General features: G+C 41.6%; 1 protein-coding gene across 2 annotated transcripts in view; it reads right to left on the bottom strand.

The window, feature by feature from the left end:
* ptprua (protein tyrosine phosphatase receptor type Ua) overlaps positions 1 to 22550 on the bottom strand; it is a 270473-nt gene that overhangs the window by 5754 nt on the left and 242169 nt on the right. For both annotated transcript variants that reach the window (XM_080485679.1, XM_080485680.1), the window contains 8 exons: positions 21283 to 21380; positions 19692 to 19808; positions 18517 to 18671; positions 14515 to 14650; positions 12424 to 12573; positions 11394 to 11708; positions 6175 to 6300; positions 1587 to 1744 (listed from right to left, as the gene is read on the bottom strand). In XM_080485679.1, coding sequence (XP_080341805.1) covers positions 1587 to 1744; positions 6175 to 6300; positions 11394 to 11708; positions 12424 to 12573; positions 14515 to 14650; positions 18517 to 18671; positions 19692 to 19808; positions 21283 to 21380 — 1255 coding nt within the window. The remainder of the gene's footprint in view (positions 1 to 1586; positions 1745 to 6174; positions 6301 to 11393; positions 11709 to 12423; positions 12574 to 14514; positions 14651 to 18516; positions 18672 to 19691; positions 19809 to 21282; positions 21381 to 22550) is intronic.

Raw genomic sequence — 22550 nt, 5'->3', positions numbered from 1 at the left:
ATAGCGCCACAGACAAATCTCCATTAAAACTACACAGCTTCCAAATAATAGTGCTCTTTCTCTTGCCCCTGATTTACACTTTGCTTGTTTCTCGATTTTACTTCAGAATTTACGAAGAAGCAAAAAGTTAAGTTTCGGCTCAAATTAATCCGGAAAGTAGTTTTCTGCTAAATGAGGTCAAACACATACAAGCTTTAATTTAAAAGAAAAAAAAGCTAATTTTAACATCATAATTTAGTAAAAGAGGACAATTAGGAATTAATTTGAACAATTCCTTATACATATGCAGCAAATAATACAATATATAAATAGATATGCAATTTGATGTTCAGAATATGTTCAAATAAGAAAGCGAGAAAACTTCTGTTTCTCATAAAATGACATGAACATTTGCCTAGTTTTCCCTTTAGCAAAATAGATTTACTCCCAATTAGCATACAAGGTCACTGGATGGAGGCTTTTAGTTTCAAAATCTGATAGAATATGAAAATGTAATCCTTAAAAACAAATTTGGGGGCAAATTTAGCAACCTTTTGTTTTTTTTACGAATGACTCATGGCAGGTCATTACTTCTGAATAGTGGATAAGTTGTTTAGAACAGATTATAAATAAATCCTGTTAGGACGAACGTTTAAGCTATAAGTCAGGATGAAAATGCTATTTTGCTCAGTTTTACACATTTCCCATACACTTAAATGGTAAATGCAGGTGTTAATGTCTTATTTTGGTGAGTTTAAAATATCTTGTGCAAAACTTTCAATCTTTAAATAGTCTTTAAATAGTTCCTATGGTTGAAACATTTCATGTTCAAGCATCTTAGTTAATTTTCCATGAAGAATTATGAAGTTATTAGGTATTGTAGATGTAACCAGATGATTTTTTTCATTAAACATTTTTTATCATCACATTGGAGTTATTTTTCTAATCCTATTCTATTACAAGAAGAACATGTAATTGGCTGAATAATAATTAATTGATTAAAAAAGGGACAAAAAAAAAAAGAAGAAGAAACAAAATGCCTGTTGGAAACAATTTCAGCTCAACACTGCCACCTAATCTAAAAGTGGTATTACAAGACCAGATATCAGTTTCACAGTGTACCACAAAACCGTGTAATAACCAATCGCGGAATAATGTCCAATAACAAAATACCTGCCAATAATGTAATAATTAAGGCCATTTTAAATGTAGTAAAGCCATTAATGTAATAAATATGACATTTGAACAATCATCGTAATAACATTTAGCCAAGAATATAATATAATATTCATGTTCGATATAGCATTTCAGAAAATTATGGTATAGTGGATGTCATACTGGTTCATTCAATGAGGATAAATAAGATGAACACTCCCAGTTGTGGTTGTAAGAAAAAATCTTTACACAATTTGATCACAGTATTGGTAGCCATAATTTGATAATTACCGTTTGTAACATACCTTTAGTTTGTAGGCTTGTCAACACTCCTTTATGAGATACAGTGTGAAATTCATCCAATTTAGAGATTTTTAAACCCTATTAGAGAATAAATAAACCTTAATAAAACGTGTTTCCTAAGTGTTGTCTTTGTACAGAAGTGGACTCACAGGCAGTGGACGACGGTGCGGCCTTCCCCGCACTCCCGCTGCCAGTTGTGAACCTGAGCCAGGAGGCTGAGGAAGGCTTTCTTGGAGTCCGGCACGTCGCGGTACGGTGACCAGCGCAGGAACTGGAAGTGACGCACCACCAGCTGGCCTTCCTGAAGCTACGAAGACAGACAATAAAAACAAACAAACAAAAAAATAAAAAAGTGGCAAGGTTGTTAATTATTTGTGACTTTTGCTGCCTTTGTCGGCTGTTTGGCCACTTGGGGCAGCATACGCTCAAGAAAACACACCCGTTTTGGAATAAAGCTCCATTTACACGACATTTCAAGTGAAAGTGCACCAATTTTGCTCTTTCATTTCAGAAAAGCTTTGCGTTCACGCAGCACTGTTCTGAAATCGGTTTCCATGTGAAAATGTTGTATATGCAAAACGATGCATTTTGAATTTAAATGTCATGTAAACGGGGCCAAAATCTCTAAACGGTAATTTCTGGAATATATACAAGAAAAATCCAACTTTATATAATAAATATAAAGACTTCGCTAAATGGGCCTTAAAAAAATAAATTTTGATCAGACAATACATTTCCATAAGATCGAATTGCAAATAACTTAAATCAATTAACTGTGAAAGAAAACAACTAAAAAGCTTCATAGCGGTGGGAGTCACCCTTGCAAACATCCTCAATAGGCGACTGAATAAATTCACTCCTTTGTTTTGCGACACAACCTGGATTTCGTCTCATCGTGTTCACTAAGTATCACTACGGGACAATAGAATACCTTCTCGGGACAGAGTCTATCGGTGTCCTGATCGGTGGCGTCAGGATCCTCGGGATTCTGTGGAGAGGCCGTGCGACGACAGTTTCTCACATGGTGACAATAATCTGAGGGGCTGGAAGGGCTGGAGCGACGGGGGCGCTAACGGGGAGCAGGGGGTTGGGAGGGTTTCTCAGCTATAGGAGCCTTAATGACACGGACACAAGTCGTCTACCAGCTGCAGGGTCGAGGACACAGTGCAACTCTCCCATATATCCGCTTGGATCAGCTGCTTTTACAAAGGTCAAATCTTGTAAAACGTGAAGACTTGTTGGCTTTATTAGGAACCTGTCATTCTATTAGCAGGTTAGGTGCATTGGCACGCAAACGTTAAAGGATGTATCAACGTTTTCCTATTTTAAAGTCAGTGTAAGACCTTGATTTATACATATTATAGCTTATTAAACATGACTGAACTGATAAAAATGTTTTCATTCTTACCTTCAAAATTATCTAAAGACAAAAACAAAAAAAATATCTCACCAGATTTCTGTAACAGATTCTGCTTTTCCCGGTCTATTACACTATGTATTGTGTTATTTGGTGCCCGATATATGACAAATGAATTTGCATTGGGTGTATCTTGTACATTGGGTGTATCATATGTCGGTATTTCCACTTTCCAAGTGGAAATACCAACATATGAACATGAATGTGTCTGCTATTTTGACAAGAGGCTTTATCTGGAGATGAGCTGTGCTCCCTACGTTGTATGATGACTGCCAAATTTAATTATTATCATTATTATTATTATTTATTTTCCCCCTTATTGTTGTGCTGAGCAATGTTGTTGAGATGTTGGTTTTGTTGTAAAAATTGAAAAATAAAGAAAAATATTTGGAGGAGAAAAATAAAGAGGAAATACCATCACGTACAGTACTCCTGTGTGGACGCTGCAATATGTCAAGAACCGATATCTTCCTGGTAAATGTACTAAATGTGTGATCTGAATTGGAACAAAAGCTTGCAGTCATTTATTCTATAATCCCTTTAAGTTCAACTATTATTTTGGAAGAAACAGGAAGTTAGTGAAAAGGACCATTATAGCCATAAAAGTTCAAAAAGTCTGTCAAAAGTCCTATTTTCATACATTTTGAAGAAATGATTTGGACACAATTGCGGATGTGTATTTTGTTTGCTCTGGAGTTGTGAGAACGAAAGACTATCAGCAATCCTACTCAGAAAAAAAAAAAAAAAAAAAAAAGCCAATTCTCAAACCAACACGGAGACGACCAGGTTTTCAAAGAAGAAGCCGTATTTGTCACTGAGGCAGGACAGGAGATAGTTGGTGATCTACTGAGGTCAAAGGATGGGAAACTACGGTCTACAGTGGGAGCTACCGCTACAACGCTCAAACAACAAACACAGAGAGTCAGAACCCAACAGCGACATGACGAACGCAAACGTTTCATTCCAAAATAGAAATCAGCTTCGTCTCAAACACGTTTTGTTTTGGGATCAAACGTCATGGCGGTGCTGTTGAGACTGTTTGGCTTTGGTGAAAGTGGGATTAGCCGTTGTTAAATTATTCAGATTCGCTGGGAGGAACAAACGCCAGCTGGGACCTGGGACCTGGGTCACTGTTCACAATCATTACACTGATATCAGGCTTCATTAACCCTCGTAAAAGTACATGAATTGATTCAGCGCCAGCAAAACAAAAAAAAACAAAAGAAAAACTTGCACAGCAACACAGAGTCTGACTTTTGCAAGAGTTTCAGTCCATGAACTATGAATTATACCTAAAACCATGCATTTAACAAGAAGATTAATCTTTTAAACAGTATGAATAGTTCACCAAAAACCCGTCGAGGTCAGCGACGGGTGCAGAGTTTAGATTTTCCTCGATTGTTCCGATAAACGATTGTGGACATTATAGTTTCTGGTTGTTTCACATCTGATGGTGGATTTCATGTTTCTGTTTAGTACTAACTTGTATTGTGCCTTTCTGTGGTCAGAAAACTTGCAGTCACCAATTCTTTTGCGTTTTTGTGCCTGTGATTTTTTTCCATTTTGTTGTCATTTTCTGTCAGGTTGTCGATGTTGGAAGTTTTTGTCTGCTGCACTTTCATTTCTCTATTGTGCCTGCTCGTCTTGAAGCCCGTTAACACAATCTTTCAAGTGAAAACGCATCGTTTTTTGTTCCAGTAAAGTTTCACGTCCACACTGCAACGTTTTGAAAATGATTTAGTTCTCATGTTGGGCCACTAGAAGGTGCTGGTTGTTTTTTGTAATGACATCACACACGTGTGCAGAGGACAATAAACTTTACCAATGGGAGACCACTGACATTCTAGTGGACAGGCCACCAAGTTGGATTGTTATTACTGTGACTATCAGAATAAAAGTACCAAGTCCCAGGAGAAGATCGACTGGGAGTCACGACACGATGGAGGGAAACATTTTTCATTATGCAGCTACTGAGCATGTGCAGAAGAACATTTCATGCCAAATTTTCGTGGTTTCAGCTCCTCGTTTTCACTCCATGTCTGGTTTTACTCTCATGACCTGTGTTGAGTTCAGTTAGTTTACTTTTCCTTTGTCTTCTTCTTTCCTCACAATCCCGGCTTGATTACCCCTTGATTGTTTTCAGCCGGACCTTGTTTCTTTGTGTGTGCGTGTGTGTGTGTGTGTGTGTGTGTGTGTGTGTGTGTGTGTGTGTGTGTGTGTGTGTGTGTGTGTGTGTGTGTGTGTTTTATCTATTTGTCTGTGCCCTTGTTTGCCCGTTCGTCGGGTCCCTCATGTTTCTCTTCATCTCATCCTCCCGAGATCTTTGGATCAGTCTGGACTTACCGTTCCTGTCCTGCCTGTGAGAACACCTTTATGCCGACTGCTATTAAAGAATGGCTCTTTTGAAAACCCAGTGTTACATTTGGGTCTGTGACAGTTTTCTGTCTCTTTGCGATCACTTTGTGTCTCTTTTTCGATATTTGCCCGCCTGAAGTGCAGTTTCATACTTGTCTTGTCTTACTGTGGCAAACTTGTTTGCTCGATCCGTTCTGTGTCCAGAACTCCAAAATCCTTCAGGCTTTACTGTTAATCCTGGTAATTGTAATTAATTTAACTATTAATTCAAATTCCAAATGAATTGTTTAGTATATCTTATGAGACTGATATAACTGAAATGGCTTTCATTTCCTGTTAAACAGGTGGTGCTCCCGAGGTATCTGATACAGATCAGATTACATTTTTAATAAAATAATTATTAACTATCTCTGATGCTTATCAATGGCCAAACTGCCAAAACACAACATAATTGGTACTTTTTATGAATTAAGAAATACCTACATAATTGGAGGTGTGCGGTATGAAATGACATTGTTAAAGTTTATAACACTGTTGTTCTCTGCTGATATGTGTTTGCTTTTATTTCAAAAACAAAAACAGCGCCCAGTAGTGGCCAACATGAAAACTACATCATTTTTAAAAGTTTCTGCCGTTTCTTTGTGAATGGACATCAAAATGTTGCCATGTAAACGCAAACCTTTTCTGGAACCAAAACACATAAACAATGCATTTCTACTTGAACTATTGGGTGAACAAGTCCTGAGTTGTTTGTGTCCCTCTGTGGTCAGTTTGTATCCATGTGTAATCTTGTGGTTATTTTAGTATATTTGAGTCTTAGCTTGTTATTTCTCCCTATTTTTTGGTTTCTTCTTGACTTTGCACCCGTTTTGTTTTGTGGTCACTGTATAAATATTCCGTGGTCTGTAGGGAATAGTACCGTACTCGAAGCTGTTTACGTGGTTTTATTTTTCTGTTCTACGTACCCGGGTGATGTTCTGGACCCGGAAGAGACGGATGATGACGTCGTCATCGGCCGTCCTCGACAGGAGCTCCACCGTCATCGGTCCGAACTGCTGCAGCCCCGGCTCGGGCCAGTACTGCAGACAAGGCTGAGGGACGAGGAAGAGGAAGAGGAGGAGGAGGAGGAGGAGGAGGAGGAGGAGGAGGAAGACAAGGAGGAGAGAGAAGGGAACAGGTCATTAGCCCACACTCGCTTCAGGCAGAACAAATCATTATGTCAACAGGCAGTGATGGCGAAGCTGAGTAACAAGACACCTGAGTATTGACAGGGGAGACAATTAGCCTAAATGACAATGATTATCTACAAATAGCGAGCGTAAATTAAATGAGCAAAAAAGAAAAAAGAAAAGTAACGAAAAACAACCCAATCATCGTTGGAGAAACAATCCTTCACATGAGCTGCGGTCACCTATCTTGAATTATGCATGAGTTGCAATCATTACCATTAGCGCATTATAAATTAATGGAGTAGGAGACCTTGGCTGCGCCCAGGAGAGATAAACAGGAAGCGAGCTGAGAGGTTGGACGCCAAGCCAAGCCAAGCCCCCCCCCCCCCCCCCCCCCCCCATCCCCTCCATCGCCATCCCCTCCCTCGCCACTGCTCATTTCGAAGACGAGTCGCCCCCACCGGCCCAAGGAAGAGGGCGAGCGGCGTTGACATGCTGACGTGTTCCTGTCGTGTCTCCGGGGTTGAGCGTCGCCCTCGGAGTGGGAGGCGATAACGCCATTTCACAGTGACAGAAGGGTATTAACAGGTGACATTGGGCAGGAGGGGAGATAAATATTTATACATCCAGACAGGAGACAGGCAGCCAGCAACTAAGCCCGGCGAGTGTGTGTGTGTGTGTGTGTGTGTGTGTGTGTGTGTGTGTGTGTGTGTGTGTGTGTGTGTGTGTGTGTGTGTGTGTGTGTGTGTGTGTGTGTGTGTGTGTGTGTGTGTGTGTGCGTGTGTGCACTCGAGGGTTGAACCGCTAATCCACTGGCAGCGAGAGGCGAGGAGGACAAAGACGAGGAGAGAGTGACAGAGGAAGAAGGACAGGTTGCAGCTGACAGGCATTGGTGGAAATGTTGAGAAGGAATGAGACATGACAGAGCGGTGATAGGGAGGCGGAGGCGGAGGTGGAGGCGGAGGCGGCGGCGGTGGCGCGAAGGGACCCGTGCGCTAGCTAACGCCGCGTCGCGGCGGGGGAAGACGATAAGAGTGACAGCCGGCGCAAATGAAGCGAGCTGACTGATTGCGGGACTGAAGTCGTTCATGGCAGGGCCAGAAACGAGACGACCCCTTCTTGTGGTCATGTATGAAGATGGGGGGGGGTTCTACTGACATGTCGGCGACACAAAAAAAAGAAAAAGCTATTGTCTATTATTTCTGCTGTGATGTTACGACTCAGGATCGAACCTCCGGTCGCGAGTGATGCTCACGTGATTAATTGACTACGAATGTTTTCTTGTTTTGTTTTAGTCGACAGACCTGAGACAAGTGAGGAATTTAGCTGATAATATTGAGCAGCTCGTCGAAAGTCAGAATTTGCTGATATTTTCCCAATTTACTTATTTTTTTTATTATTTAATTTAAGGCTTTATGGTCACCTTTCTCCTTTTTCACAACTGATTCATTATTATGATTTCTTACATGATAATCCTTTCTATTCTATTCTATTCTATTCTATGACACTTGCATTTGTCATGGCATTAAGGCCACATAATGCAAAAAGAAGAAAAAAAACAACTAAAGAAGATAGTTTTATGCTATATCTTTGATTAACGCTATATATTAATAGAAATCCCATTTAGTCTGTTTCTACCTGTTTTATTCAGAAAATGGTGGTATTTGGAGTGTATTCGCCTCTTAAAGCTATTTTAGGTCCATTCACAAAAAGATAGTTATATCGTTGTCATTATACTTAAATATACCTAGAGGCACACAGTAATTACAATAAATGCAATACAGCAATTTAATGCTGTTTATTCCATTATTTTAATGATTTATAATAGAAAAGGTGTGAATAACTGCCACCAGTCATAAGTTTGACAAAGAAAAACTCGACTTTCTCTCAGTTGTATCTTTTCCTATTCACCCTTACCAATAGAATGACGCATTTTAGTGATTAAAGAGATTTAAAAAACAGAGGAACGCGTCACGATTTCACACCTTCAAAACAAAAGAAGCTGCTTTTGCACAAGTTAGATTATACTGAAGGGGAAACTTTCATTTTGGAAACTGTAGATTGGTTTATAACAGCATTTTTACACTGGAAACAGTTTATTCTTTGTTGTTTATATCATATTAGGTCCAGTTGACAAGTAAAAACACAAAATGTTCTTCGTGTTTTGGGGGTTTGCTGAAATTGCACGTTATTTTCAAATTGTGCAAACGCTTAACTTTTCTGAAAAGCAACTGGAGAAACACTTGAAACTTGTGTAAACTGGGACTTAATATTCTTTATTTGAATTATATTTCTTTTTAAAGGCGAGGACAGTAATCTCGCCTGTTCACACTGACACTATTGTTCTAGTCTTTTGGATTTTATTCAGTTTATCAATCAATACATGCAGCGTCAAACGGGCGGCAGGATCTATAGAAACCTCCACAACGCAGAGCCGATTCATGCATTTCATCAAGCTCATAATCTAAAACCTTGCTGAGAAAGAAGTAGATAGTAATGCGTCTGAACATTTTGCACGAACATGATGGAAATAGAATTTTTTGACAGCGGCCAATTTGCTCGTCATCGGATCAGAACGGCTCGTTTACATTAGAGGCGATCCTCGGCTGTCAAGCCTCAAACCTTTAGACAGGTAAATAAATAATCACCGATCGCAATTAGAACACGAACAGACCAACTTCAGACATTTTCTTTGAAGAAGTTGTTTTTGCCGGCTGACATTTATCGTTATTTACTAGAAGACATATAGAAAAAGGAGTCGGATTCGAGTTGCGCTGCGTCAGTTTCAACCACACAGGGATAAAAGGGTGTTATACCGAGTCCTTCCTCTTCTCTGAGAGATGCGGACTCACAAGGCAGCCCTTTGAATTCTCCAGGAAACAGGATCTGCTCATCGCCGGAGAGTCTGAAGGCGAAGTGGGCCGAGCTTCAGAGCTTTTTGACAGCTTTTTTTTTTTTTCATTTTTTTTTTTTTATTTATCAGTTTTCATTGTTGTTTTTTTGCAGTTTTTCCACTTTTGTTCTGGTCTCCTCTTTGCCTCGCGGCGCTTGGAAGTGGTGGGAAAACACGACTCCTCTCCCGCCGTATCTTCTGCAGATAATAAATACATTCCTCAGAAGTGAGGCGGTGGCACAAGTTAAATCGCAGGGCGCCGAGAAAAATAAGAAAAACTCCAAATGAATTAAGCAGGACACAAAGTGATACCACCGGCAACAACTTCTTCTTTGATAGTGAGTAAGTTATTTTGTTCAATGTGGGTCCCCCGAAATAGTTTGGCACAATGTGTAATGATGGAGTATATGTAAATGCTCTGTATAGCACTAATCAATATCCCGCTGTGAAGAAAACGCTGCCATACAGAGGAATTCAGTGTCACCCGTGGCTAAATTACAAGTGGCAGGCTGATAAGTTGGAAGTTCGGGCGCGGCCTAATGAGATTTATACTAAAATTACTTCAACATCCAGGGCGCGCTCAGACAATTTCATCTCAAGCTGGTTTATGGAGAGCTGCAGGGACGATGTATTTTGGTCGGCTAACGTACGAGGTGGCATCTCGTCGGCTCCTGCCAAGACAAATGCGTTTCTCTGGGGGGGATGGTTGAACGGTGTCGGCTTTCAAAACTCAGCACAACTTTTTGCGTTTTTTTGTTTTGTTTGTTTGTTTTTTTAAACTCAAAATTGTCACATTAAAATTATTATTTTTTTTTTAAAAAGTCTATCTTCCTTATATGATTTCTAACATGTGGTTAGTAGAACCTGTGAGTGACTGGCAATGTGTCCAGGTTCTACTTTGACTTTGCCCATGTCAGCTCCAGAGACTGTGGATTTGATGAAGCGGTATAAAAGATGAGTGGATGATCGGCTTAGTACACAAAATAAATACTTTTTCTTCATGGAGAAATCAGATATCAGATAGTACCATGCACATGAAACTGGATATTTCATGAAGTGAAACAGATTTCTATCTGAACTGCAGACATTATAAACACACTTCTCCTATAGCCTTAATACATTAACCCTGCCAACCAACAACACAACCATAAAGGGTTACAGGATTGTGTTTAGGGATGAGAATTAATGCGATTTTTACGATTCCGGTTTCATTTTCGATTCTGCTTAACAATTCAGTTCTTTATTGATTCTCATTGCAGTCCAAGCACTGACCGTGCATAGGACCCTATTGAAACCGTAGGGATTATTCTTATTATTGTTCCATCAAAACAAACGTGTTTTTTAAGGCCTACATAACTTTCTGTGAAACTTTGTACAGTTGTTTGGTCCCCCCAAAAATAAATCTGCAAATCTGGGGGAGGTAAACATGTAACTTGCAAAATGGCTCAACGGCGCCACCAGCAAAAATGTAAAAACGTACCCCCAGAATCCCGTTTCACCGAGAGCTACGGAAACCAGCACACATATGTAATTTAGAAATGAAACCTGCAGTTTTAACAGCGGAAGGATTGAAAACATTCATTCCAACTTCTGGCTGCTGTGTGAGAATGTTCCTGCATGTTGGTTGTATTTCCTCCCTCTGACGAAATATCCACTTTGCGAGTATTGAAAGTTGTCGTCCTTCCTCCCGAAGTGGAACAAAACTTTGTGCTGCTTGGACGCCATGCTTCCCGCTGGCTGCACTGGTGAACGACTTCGCCACGCACGATGCGTAGCTTGCCGAAGCCACGCAAAGTGCCAGGTGAGGTCATTTGCGCCCACTGGAATCGATAAAGGAATTAAAACACTGGTGACCGGTTCTCGACAAGAGACTGGCTCCTCAGTCGCTGACGAAACTGAGATCCACCACGGAGACATGGTGGATCACACTGCACACTTTGAGTTTCATGTGAATGCTTCATAGTATTGTCTCTGATTGGATACTTTGTTACCGAAAACCTTATAAACTTCTAAAACCTTCAAAAGTCCAGACTGAGGAGTTAAACTACCAATGGCTCCAGTACAGTGGACCATAACCGTCCACTAGGATTCTCCCGTCGGACCAGGCGAAGCCCCTCCTTACCCAGGCGGAGTTGGACTGGTTCAGCTGGTTGAGCATCACCACGGAGGTGCAGCCGTAGTCGTAGACGAGCCTCCAGAAGTCGGTGGTGGTTCCGGGCAGCGGGTGCGGCGTCACGACGAAGGCGGCGGGCCGGAGGAAGCTGTCGGCGAGCGCCGCGTTGATGTAGTTGCAGCTCTCGCCCTCGGTGGTGACGAGGAAGGCCAGCGAGCGGTCCGGCGGCAGCACGTCCATGCTGCGGTTCTTCTCACGGTTGCGGGGCATCAAGGAGATGCTGCACTCTTCCACATCCAGGTGAGGAGTCACGGAGTTCAGAGTCTGAGAGGAAGAGGCGGAGGCAGCGAGGGAGGGAGGGAGAGGGGTAGTGGAGCAGAAGAGAGCGAGCAGAGAAGATAATTAGAAATAGGCTGGTGTGCTTGAGGACGCGTTCACATTCTCGATGCTGAGATAAAATAAGAAGACTGAGAAGAGAGATTGTGATAAGAGGAGACGGACGCAGCGGAACAGAAATGGGATCAAAGGGAGACGGACAGAGGCAGTGAAAATATTCCACCTCAAACGGCCCGACTGTCAATAATCCACGAGCACAATCTCTAATCATCTCTGGAAACTCGACTTATTATCAGTGGAAATACCCACAGGGGTTAAAAAAAAACATAGTTCATATACTCCCATACATTATGAACACAGCTTATAACAAATAAAGGGTGATTGAAACGAACGGGTTATCTAACGATTGGCTTTGGAGACGAGGTTTGGTCCATGCCGATTAGAGGATTTCTAATTATTTTATCAACCAATAGCGCCTCCTATAAGAGGCATCCACTGGAAGAAGTGATGAAAATACATCCTGTTCGTGTTTCTCAATTCTCTTGTTTGTCATATTTTATAGTCTCAGCAGGTTTAAGGTACATTTAGTACCTTTACAAGTTCACAAATAGCGCATTAGTAAGTGCAACAACAAGTCTATATATATATGGTCAATCCCTTCAGGTGCGTCCCTGGTCTTTGGTAATCCCACCCAGCGTATTACCTGGAACTCCTCTCTGAGCTGCGAGGTGTTGCTCTGCGAGTCGACCTTGAGCATTTCCTTGTAGGTGAGAGAAAACTCGGTGACAGCGATGGCGGTCTCGCCGCACAGGCAAGCCTCCAAGATGGCGTCGTGGATGAACACGTACTGCTCCTGAGACACACAAAGGTGGCGAGTGAGCGAGAATGGAAAACCATTAACAAATACACAACGTGGCACAAATAGAAAGAGTGGGGTGAAAAGAAAAAAAAAACGAAAAAAAAAAAACGCCCTTTGGTGCACTTCTGCGCGTCCTGGCTGCTAATTGCCCACTTGTGAAGAACAATGCTGCGTTTAATTACTGCTGTTGAATGTTGACTAATAGTCAACTGTCAAAAGATTCTTCACATGAAGCCAACCCACTCTCAGGCATTGTTTTCCCAGCACAAAACTGTCTATGAGAAAAAAATGAGAAAAAATAAAAACTGAAGTGCAGAAAACACACATCACAGCGAAGCCAAACGCTGCCCACACGCCACATTTAAATAACGTCACAAGCCGTGCAATTAACGAGGAAAACTAGGAAATCACTTTTGACGTCGCACCAAACAAAAGATCAAAGAAGCGAGGAGATACATTGAAAATTACAGGCGTGGAAAGCTGTCCCTCTTCCAACTTATTTATCTTTCTTAATGCGTTTCTGTAATTGCTGAAATAGGCTTGTGGACTGGCAGACCGTCTTCGGCTGAGAGGTGAAGGGATGACATTAAATCCTCATTGTTTTGGTATTTGTGGTACTGGCACACATTCCGCACGACTGTTTTCCAACTTTTAATAGTTTCATTTCTTCCCCTAATGAATGTTTTTCTCTGCTTTGTTTCTTTGAAGACCGAGAGTTCACACGAAGCACACTTTGAATAGAATAACACGCAGCTGTGGGTTTATTGATGCAATTAGAGCGAGTATCTCCATATACAACTAGTTGTTTTTCTTTTTGTCCTTATACATCAGTATGACAGAGCCATGCTGGACTGACGTGGCTCCTTCTTAACTAATTAATCCAATTTTGTTTCACCGCTTCTCGTCATTTTGAGCAAAATGGCATTTAAATCAAAAATACCATTGTTAACTTGAGAGATTCAACAGATCAATAATTAGGACAGTGAATTCTTCAATTCCATGCCAGTGTGTCAGTGTTTTGGTTATCAATGAAAGGAGGCATGCGTTGGTATTTCCCAAAACATTTTTTTTTAATAGGATAAGCCTGTCATGTTAGCACCTTGATAGACAACGGCGGTCAATAGTTACCAAATAAACTCTGTAAAATAAGAAGAAACTCTGAAGAGGAAGCCACATGGCAAAAAAATGTGTCTATTGGAGTTCAGTTTATTCTTAGCTTTAATAAACCTGCAAAGTTAGCACCTAGCTTGAAAACTGAAGTCAATAGTTACCAACTGAACTTAAAATAAATGGAATTATAAAAAGTTTGCTATTCGTTGGGTCCACAGATGAGGTAGATGAAGGTAAAAGTTCCCAAAGAAAGCTTGCATACGTCTGCGATGTTATTCAATTAGCACCTTTGCTAACCACCAACTGAGGTCAATAGTTACCAACTAAATTTAAAACATTTAAAACAGATGGCAAAAGACAAAGGGGTGTTACTGCAGAGGGAACAGATGGCTGGAGCTTCAGTCGCAGTCCATGTATGTATGATGTTTCCCCCCCCCAAAAAAAAGCCCATAGAAGCTAATCATTAAGAAGCTAATACAACGTTAGCATTTAGCAAGAGAACAGAAGGCTATATTTAGTAGCTCGGTGTTTGTTACTCATTCTTTAGCTGGTTGGTACAGTCGCCACCGAGGAACAATATCTCGGCAGCGTTTACATGACAATGGTTTGGAGTGAAAAGGGGGGAAACATTTGTTGCGTTTTGGGGTCCGCTGACACGACAACGTACAACTTTCTTCAAAAATGTTCCGACTCCGTCTCCGAAATGCTGCTACTGCGCACGAGCATCACATCCATCGTAAATACATTTTTCTGCACACGCGCGAGCCGGTTGGACAACAACAAGCCTTGGCGGCCTCCAGAGTGTCCCGACTCCCAGCCACTCACTTCAGTCTGGATCATGTTGATGCGGCGGGAGCAGAGCGTCTTCACGCAGTTGTAGATGTCCACCACTCCTTCACACTCGGCCATATCCAGCATGACGTCCAGCACGATGTAGCAGCCGGTCCGGCCTGCCCCCATGCTGTCGCACACGAGAAAAGACATCACAAAACATCCTCAGAGATGATCTGAGATAACTCCACCGAAAGGTTGTGGAAATCTCATGACTTAATTTTCCGGGAAGTATAAGTTATAAAATATAAGTGAAAGTTAGAAAATCCTCTCGGTTGAGAGACTGCAGAGACACTTACTAACGCACTCTATGCTCCAACTTCATAACTCCACCATTACAAAGACCTGTGTGGGTGTTTACAAATGCCTCGATTCTCTCTCGGTAGACATTATTCTAGAAAACTATGCCCGCGTTGGGAGTATTTCATTCCTCGACAAAAGATCTGTCTCCATACTTCCACACGGTTTGTGTTAGCGTTTCTCTGCAGTGCATCTGTATCGTTTCACAAGCCCATTGTTTACGATGACACGGGCACAGATCGGCGTTTGAGCAGAGTTTGAATTTTGAAATGTGAAGATAAATCAACAAAAGTAGCCCAAATGGCATCGTAGTGCTCATACGTCAAACAAGGTGCAAAAATTAAAACGTATTATTGAGGGAACATGAAGTTCCTGTTAATTCCTGCAGTTTCCCCCCCGCAAGAAATCATTTGCAACAAACATTTGAAGAAATTATCCACAGAAAGGCTCAGTTAGTTATTTACAGTGTTGATTTGTTAATATAATATAACTGTAATTTATTGTAAACAGAAGCTATTAACAGAAACTTTTTGAGAAAATCTGCATCAGTGTGTCATTTGATTTTTCAGGTTGTAAATAGCTACAATTCCATGTGATTTACCTCAATTAGTCTAAGTTATTTATATAACACCTACAATTTAAATAACCACAACTACATTCCATTAATAGTTACATTAATTGATTATACCTTCTCATAACTTCTTCCAGAAAAACGCACATTTCCGGCAGGAAACTTAAAACAATTAGCCTCATCCAGTTACTTTCAAGAGTTTCCATCATTTCTTGTCTGTTTTTTTTTTCCTTCTTCATATTAAAAGGATAAAAGAAAGTGGCTCAATTACCCTGAATCTTATTTTCTGGTATGGCAAGTTTTCATTTTCATTTTGTTTTTATCTATTATTTTCGAATCAAACAAAAAAACAAAGAAACAAACCTCAGTTAGGTTTAGCATTATTTTGGCCATATAAATGCATAAAACCTTCCTTAGTGTGTCAGTTGCTTGCTTGCTCAGTTTTTGGATGGCTGCTTGATTAGTTAACTATTGCCTGCAATTTTATGTAAACTGGTGATAATATACAGATTTAGAGAATAGAAGCCTTGAGTCAGTGAGTTGATTAGTTGATTTGTTTAATTTTACAATGGAGCCCCCCCCCAAACAATTTACAACACATATTTTGATTAAGGTATTATTATCCATATCTGTATTAGTGGGTGATCACACTGAACAGACATTGAGATCTTGGTGGGGTTGATTGATATGATCAGGTAGTTTGATTCATAAACTTTCTGTAATTTCTGTGCATATTTAAACCAGAAACAGTTCCCCTCAGTGGTCCGGGCCAAATGAACCGGAGCACAGGTGTAAATGTGCGCCAACTGCCTGTTTACATTCATTACCTCCGTGCTAATACACGGGAGATTACACAATCAGCGGAGCACTCGTTATTTCCACGCATAATGACATTTTATCGCTGCTCGTCGTGTAATCCGATCGTGTTGTTTACTCTCCTCTCTCACATGATGGAATTGAAGCACCTCCACACTCGCAGTTTGTTATTTCATCTTGTTATTTTGACAGAAACACACGAAAAGCAGTTTATTATTCTGACAGAATGCTGGGTTCCTGATGGGACATCTCCAGTCGTCCTCCTGGATCATTAGTGGCGTGGAGGAAACTCAGACTGCTGACAGACAGAAGGTCGGGCTGCGCTTTAACATGAGTGTTAGCAGAATTACGATACTGCGAATCAACTGCAAGCGGTGGTGACATGCAAGTAGGGACCGGAGGGAGAGGGCGGTTCTTGGGAGTCAGATACAAATTGGTAAGTCAAGCTCTTTCTCACGGACCTCAACTGTCTGTCGTTGCGTTGCCATGGATACTGAATGATTTGCATGAACATAGGTTAAATCACTTTAAAGGCTCAGCCTCATTACCACAATCAGCGTCTGAGAACAGGCCTCATTAAGGCCTTACTGGTAAAAGGTAAATGATCTAATTCCTAGAAAATTATCCGATGACTTGTGTTTTCTCCGCTCGGCCATGTTTCTCTTCCTGTTTGATTGGTTCTAAATGGTCCTGGACATGAAACGAGTCAACCAGACATGTGAGGGTGACAATTATGCTTCATTTGTGAAAAATTACAACTGATTTCAGGTTACAGAAACAGACTTTAAAAAGAGATGAATTGAATCTGGATAAATGATTAACTACAGGAGCACATCTGGGTTCCTGCCAAGCTTCTTATTTGAAAGCACTTGTAGGTCTTGATATGGGTAGGTGTTGATATGATCATAAACCAGTGAGTGGGAACGTAGTCAGTGGTCTCTGGGTATTGTTACACAATTAAGTATCTATAATATTGACTGACCTATTGGTGGGATTCAGTTCAGCAGCAACAACTTAAAAGGTTAAACAGAGTCCAAGAAAATACATCAACTGAACACATCAGCTTAAAGATCCAGAGAACTTAGAGCCAATTTGACCAGAGGCACACTAACGATTGCCAAGAAGTCCAGACAATCTGGAGCATATTGACTTTGAGCAGAATTAACAGCCCTTGAGTATCTTCCAAAACTGTGACAAATGTGAAATCAAGAGTTGTACACTTTGGCGTTTTGGGGTTCCATTGCCACAATTTAAATCAGGTTCCTTCCTGAGCATTTCTTAGCTATGACGCCTGCTGATCTCTTGAGTCATAAAAACCGGCATCATCTGCATCTAGGAACATATTGACTTCTAGACCTAAACCTGCAACAAGTGAAATTAAAGATTCCTGTGAACTGTTGAACGGTGGCTCTCTGTTGGAACCTGTAGCAGCACTTTGCCTCAAAAATCTTCAGGATGATGAATTGCCTCAGATTATCTTATCACTTTCCCATGAAAAGCAGACAAACATGCAACCACAGCACTTTTTTTTTTATCAGAGATTTGTTGGTACACCAGCTATTTTTCTCATGACTGCTTTTCACACAATTGACAACATTTTGGGATGTTCATATATTTTCTTTCTATTATGACTCAACGACTTAAAAACAAAACAAACAAAAAAACAAAACAAAACAAAACAAAACAAAACAACTGCATAAATTGATTCTAATGTATACAAAGGTACTCATCATTAAATACTATTTGCTGTCGGACCACCAGGATCCCCCGATAATCTGTCCAATAGAGTCACAGCTTTGACAGCAGCATTAAAGAACTATTGGTGTGTGATTTCAACAGAATTGAAAACAGGAACAGGTGGTGCAATTAATAAATACTTCTCAACATATGAACAGATGTATCAACAACAGGCCTATGGTCAAAGGTTGTACAGCAGTGTACATTAATTAACGCTGTGAATAAAAGAAAGCCACAGGCACTATCCTTGACAGTCAAAAATCCCACTGCCTTTGTCTTCCTCAAATTCCTGCAGCTGATGTGTGAAACATAACTTTTTATTTTTGTGATTATCTCGACGCGCTCTTCACTAACACATTCACAGCACTGTGAGGCTGACAGCTATTTTGAGAAACCCAGAAGAACATAACACGAGGCAGACTAAATCGCTGCAAATTAAGTGTATCGCAATGTGTTGAACATGGCAGGAGGAAGATATGAGAGAGAGAACCTCTGAGAATGGAGCTATATATGGATGCTCCATCTGTCAGAGTGCGCGTATGCCTCATCATCAGGAGGGTGGCGGCGTTTACCTGCAGTGAACCACCACAGGACCAGCGTCCGGAGGTGTTGAGGCCTTGACGCGGCGAAGGAAAGCTAGGAGGCCTGTGGCGTGGTAAGGCACACCATGCTCGGGCCAGGATGTGAAGTGGAACTGGCAGACTTCATGTTTGGCGGGATAGCCTCGCTGCAAGACACAATGAGGAAGGAGATCATAGCCAAAACAGATTACAGCTACAAGAAGTATGATTTATTGCTCCCCTGAAGATAAAAGCAGCAACTCAGAGGAGGGTAGCTGCATGGTGTAATGAACAATTTCAAACAATAAAGAAGAAATGGAATTTAACTCAATTAGAAGTATTTCAAACAGCCAAACTGGAACTGCCTACTATTCCTCCTTAATAGAAGAAAGCAAAAACAACCCTCGGTTTCTCTTCAGCACTATAGCCAGGCTGACAAAAAGGTCACAGCTTTGTCAAACCTCATTTCCCTTTAACCCGCCTGCGTTGGGTGGTGTCAGTCACCGTAGCCTCTAATCTGTTATCAGTCTGGATGGTTAGTTAGCTGTTAGATTATAGTAGCAAACAGTTTTTGCACTTAGTTGGTTGATCATCCATTTACTCACCTGCTACCTCTGGAACGCCAATATTATTGAAGAAAGACTAATAGTATGTGTCCATAACCTCTGTCAATTTCTCACATGCCATTCAATGTCTATGTGAAATACACCATGGTGCATGCTGGGTGCATTTTGAGCTGCAAGGCGCGACCCCGGAGCTCATTTGCATAAAGTAGAATCCTGGCTACTTTATGCAAATTATACAGGAGGTTCGCAAAACCTTCGTAAAATGTCAAGACTATCTGTCGTGGAACCAAAATGAGGACAGATTTAACTGCGCAGCTTATTTCCAGCCTCAGAAGTCTTTTTGCTGAATTGTTTCAGTAACATAATAGAAACTATGCAACTGACCCGCCATCTTGGTCCAATTTGAACTGAAAGCTTCTTTTTACGTAGACACCGCCTAGTGGCCCGTAAGTGACATGTCCGTGAAGCGCGGCGTTTTCAGATGTGGTGCTTTTCTATGCGAGACAAAACGTCCTTGTAGACACGTACCTTAAGGGGCTATGTGAATGTTTCAATCTAACATAAAGGAAAAAGAGGTGTTGTCGACCGTAATAAAGGTTGTAAACCTGAGAGTAGACTCACCCGCTCCATGGCGAAGGTGCGCACCGTGTACTCCGCCAGCGTTTCTGTCTTGAGTAGCGTTATCTTAATGTCGCCGTAGAGCTCTGTGTCATCGGGCCAGTACTTACAGCACTTCATCTGTAGAAACAACAGAGTTAAAAAAAAAAAACCCACACACATACGCACTAGCTGCTGATTTACGTCAACAAATGAAACTTTAAAAAAACGGAGAGTCTCGGCGTCTCATTATTTTCTCCTGAACACTCAGTTGCTGTTCGACACTTTTACTGCAAGGACTCTGCAATGACTACCCAAGCTAATGGAGGTGAGGGAGTGTTGCTGAATTGCAAGTAAAAAGGTACAATTCTGGGACACTCCTAATGATATGGGTTTTCTGCAAAACCTGTTAAAATGCAACCCTGACTGGAGTTTATTTGGGTTTTAACCTTTCATTCGTTTTAACCTTGTGCATTTGCACAACTCTTGCTTATAAATGAAGTTCAGCCGGTCTAATGGTCGTGCTTGTTACTTTCACCATGTTTCCAAAAAGTCAATCGACTCACACGAGCCATTATCCTCATATTTGTACACATGAACTCAGCCTTTGGCTGTCAGCTATCGCTCCCATCATAAACTCCCAAAATTGACTCATTCCAAATAAACAGTAGGGACGGAGAATAAATAGTTGGGTTGCTTGCATTGTTGCTTTTTATTTGTTTATGAAGGTTGAACACTAAGGCCCCGTTTACACAACAATTGATATGAGTGTATCCGCAAAACTTTCTTCACTTTTGGGAGGTCCGTTTACACGACACCGGTGTGCAGATCCACTGTATCCGCAAAGTTTTTATCCCGGCTCCCAAGGTGGAAAGATTCTTTCATGGTCAAGATTCCTTCCTGCAGAGACTGCTGGAGGCAACGGAGCGCTCTAACTGCGCATGCGCACATCTCTCCCCCTCCCTCCCTGTTGAAAATCTTCTGCTCATTCTCCTGTAAACAAACATGGCCGACCCGTAGTGGTTTGACTCGCATCGTATTCTAGTTTTATTGTCCATATCAGCAGTTTTATAGTTGACACCCACCCCCGATAGTATCCGAATCCTCATCAGGCCATACAAATGTCGGGTTCTCTCGATTTTGTTCATGTTTATAGCATACTGTAACATACCTTACAAAAACAAGCAACAGCGCACTCCTGTGGCCGAGCATACCAACTACATCGTTGTCAGTGTGTCCGCTGCTGGAGTGTAAACGCAACCCAGATGTTTTTTTAAATGGATTAGGGGTTGTCACATGAAACGTCGTGTAAACGGGGCCTAAAACTAACCAACTGTATCCAACATTCGCAGTGATGGTTAGTACAACATTCTACAGTGTTCCGTCGTATACATCAAATCTTTGACCTTGCACTGTGGCCACCAAGGTAAAAATGGTGATCAGTCAACATCAGACGGCGGCGGCTATTTCCTCCCACAAACCCGAGTGGTGGCAGCTCGCCATATAGACTGTATATATGGATTGATATAAAGGGGAGCTCCAGGAATACTTCCCGACCCCTCCGCCATCCATCTTGAAGAGGTCACAGGACAAGAAAGGAAAGGGGGAAACCTACCCTTCCCACCTCCACCAGCTTGGTGATCATGACAATACTGAAGCAGTTCTCCTGCCACACCATCCGCCAGAAATCGTAGATCATCTCCTGCTTGGGGCCTGCGGAGATATACGAGGGAAGGTATAGGTGTGGGAAGCGAGGTGGGAGAAATGGAGAGAGAGAGAGAGAGAGAGAGAGAGAGAGAGAGAGAGAGAGAGAGAGAGAGAGAAAGGGAGGGAGGATAAGGAAGGCGGAGAGATGAGTCATATATCAGAGAAAATAGCAGCAATAACCATCAGCGTGAGGCGCTGTGTAATCCGTGCCAGGGAATGGAGCAACAATGTGTCATTCATGAACTATTGCCCGCGCTCTGTTCTTCTAATACTACGGAGAAAATGTCATTTCAATACACCCACAAATCCTCGGCCCATTGTGCAAACAAGCGCTGGTGTTGCTTTTCCCAGGCACCAGTGGCTGACACAAATCACACCTCCTCCTCCTCCTCCCCTCTGGAGAAGATGACACTTTCATTGATTTCATTACACTCTGGCGTTGATAATATCGCAAGGTCCTCCTTCATACTGACTCTCCTGCCAAACAACACACAGAGCACCCCTTCCTGTGAACAAGGTGTCTACTCCTCATCCCCCACCCCCACTCCCCCATGTGTATAATAGAGTATCATCTTGTAAGACGATAAGATGACTTTATAGAAAACAATGCTCACGTACGGGCGGATAAGTAAACCATAGACTGTTAAAGAGCTTTATGTTACACTAGTAGATTCTTAAATTACTATGGTTTGGGCTGGGTTGGGTTGGGCTGGGCTGAACTGGGCTGAACCGGGCTGGGCTCATTAGCTTGAGTTTACTTAAACAAAGGACGTTTTTAACACGTTTTTGGCCATTTCATGATGGGCAACATTAGCACAGGCCGGGCTACCTCCACCATCAAAGTGTAGGACACAGTAAGACATAATGTAAAATAGTGTGACCAAATGTGACATTATCATTATATACTGCTGATAAACATGTGCCCGGCCTTCGGTTTGGACGATGACACGACCCCCCCTACAGATTGGTTTGTGTACCTTGGTGAATTTCAAAGGAGCGTAGGGAACATAAACCCAGAGAACTGCTGTTGCTCTTCTCTGGACTCCGTGGACAGTGAGCCTGCTTGAATTTTTCTCCAGAAAGCATAGAAATGCGAGGCAATCAAGGTCTTGCACAGATGATAGCCGTGGACTTACATCATCCCCTCAACCAACCCTACATGCTCTTGGCTTCAGA

The sequence above is a fragment of the Lipophrys pholis genome (genome assembly GCF_963383615.2).
Source record: "Lipophrys pholis genome assembly, chromosome: 17".
NCBI lineage: Eukaryota > Metazoa > Chordata > Actinopteri > Blenniiformes > Blenniidae > Lipophrys > Lipophrys pholis.
This window is presented reverse-complemented; position numbering and strand designations above follow the sequence as displayed.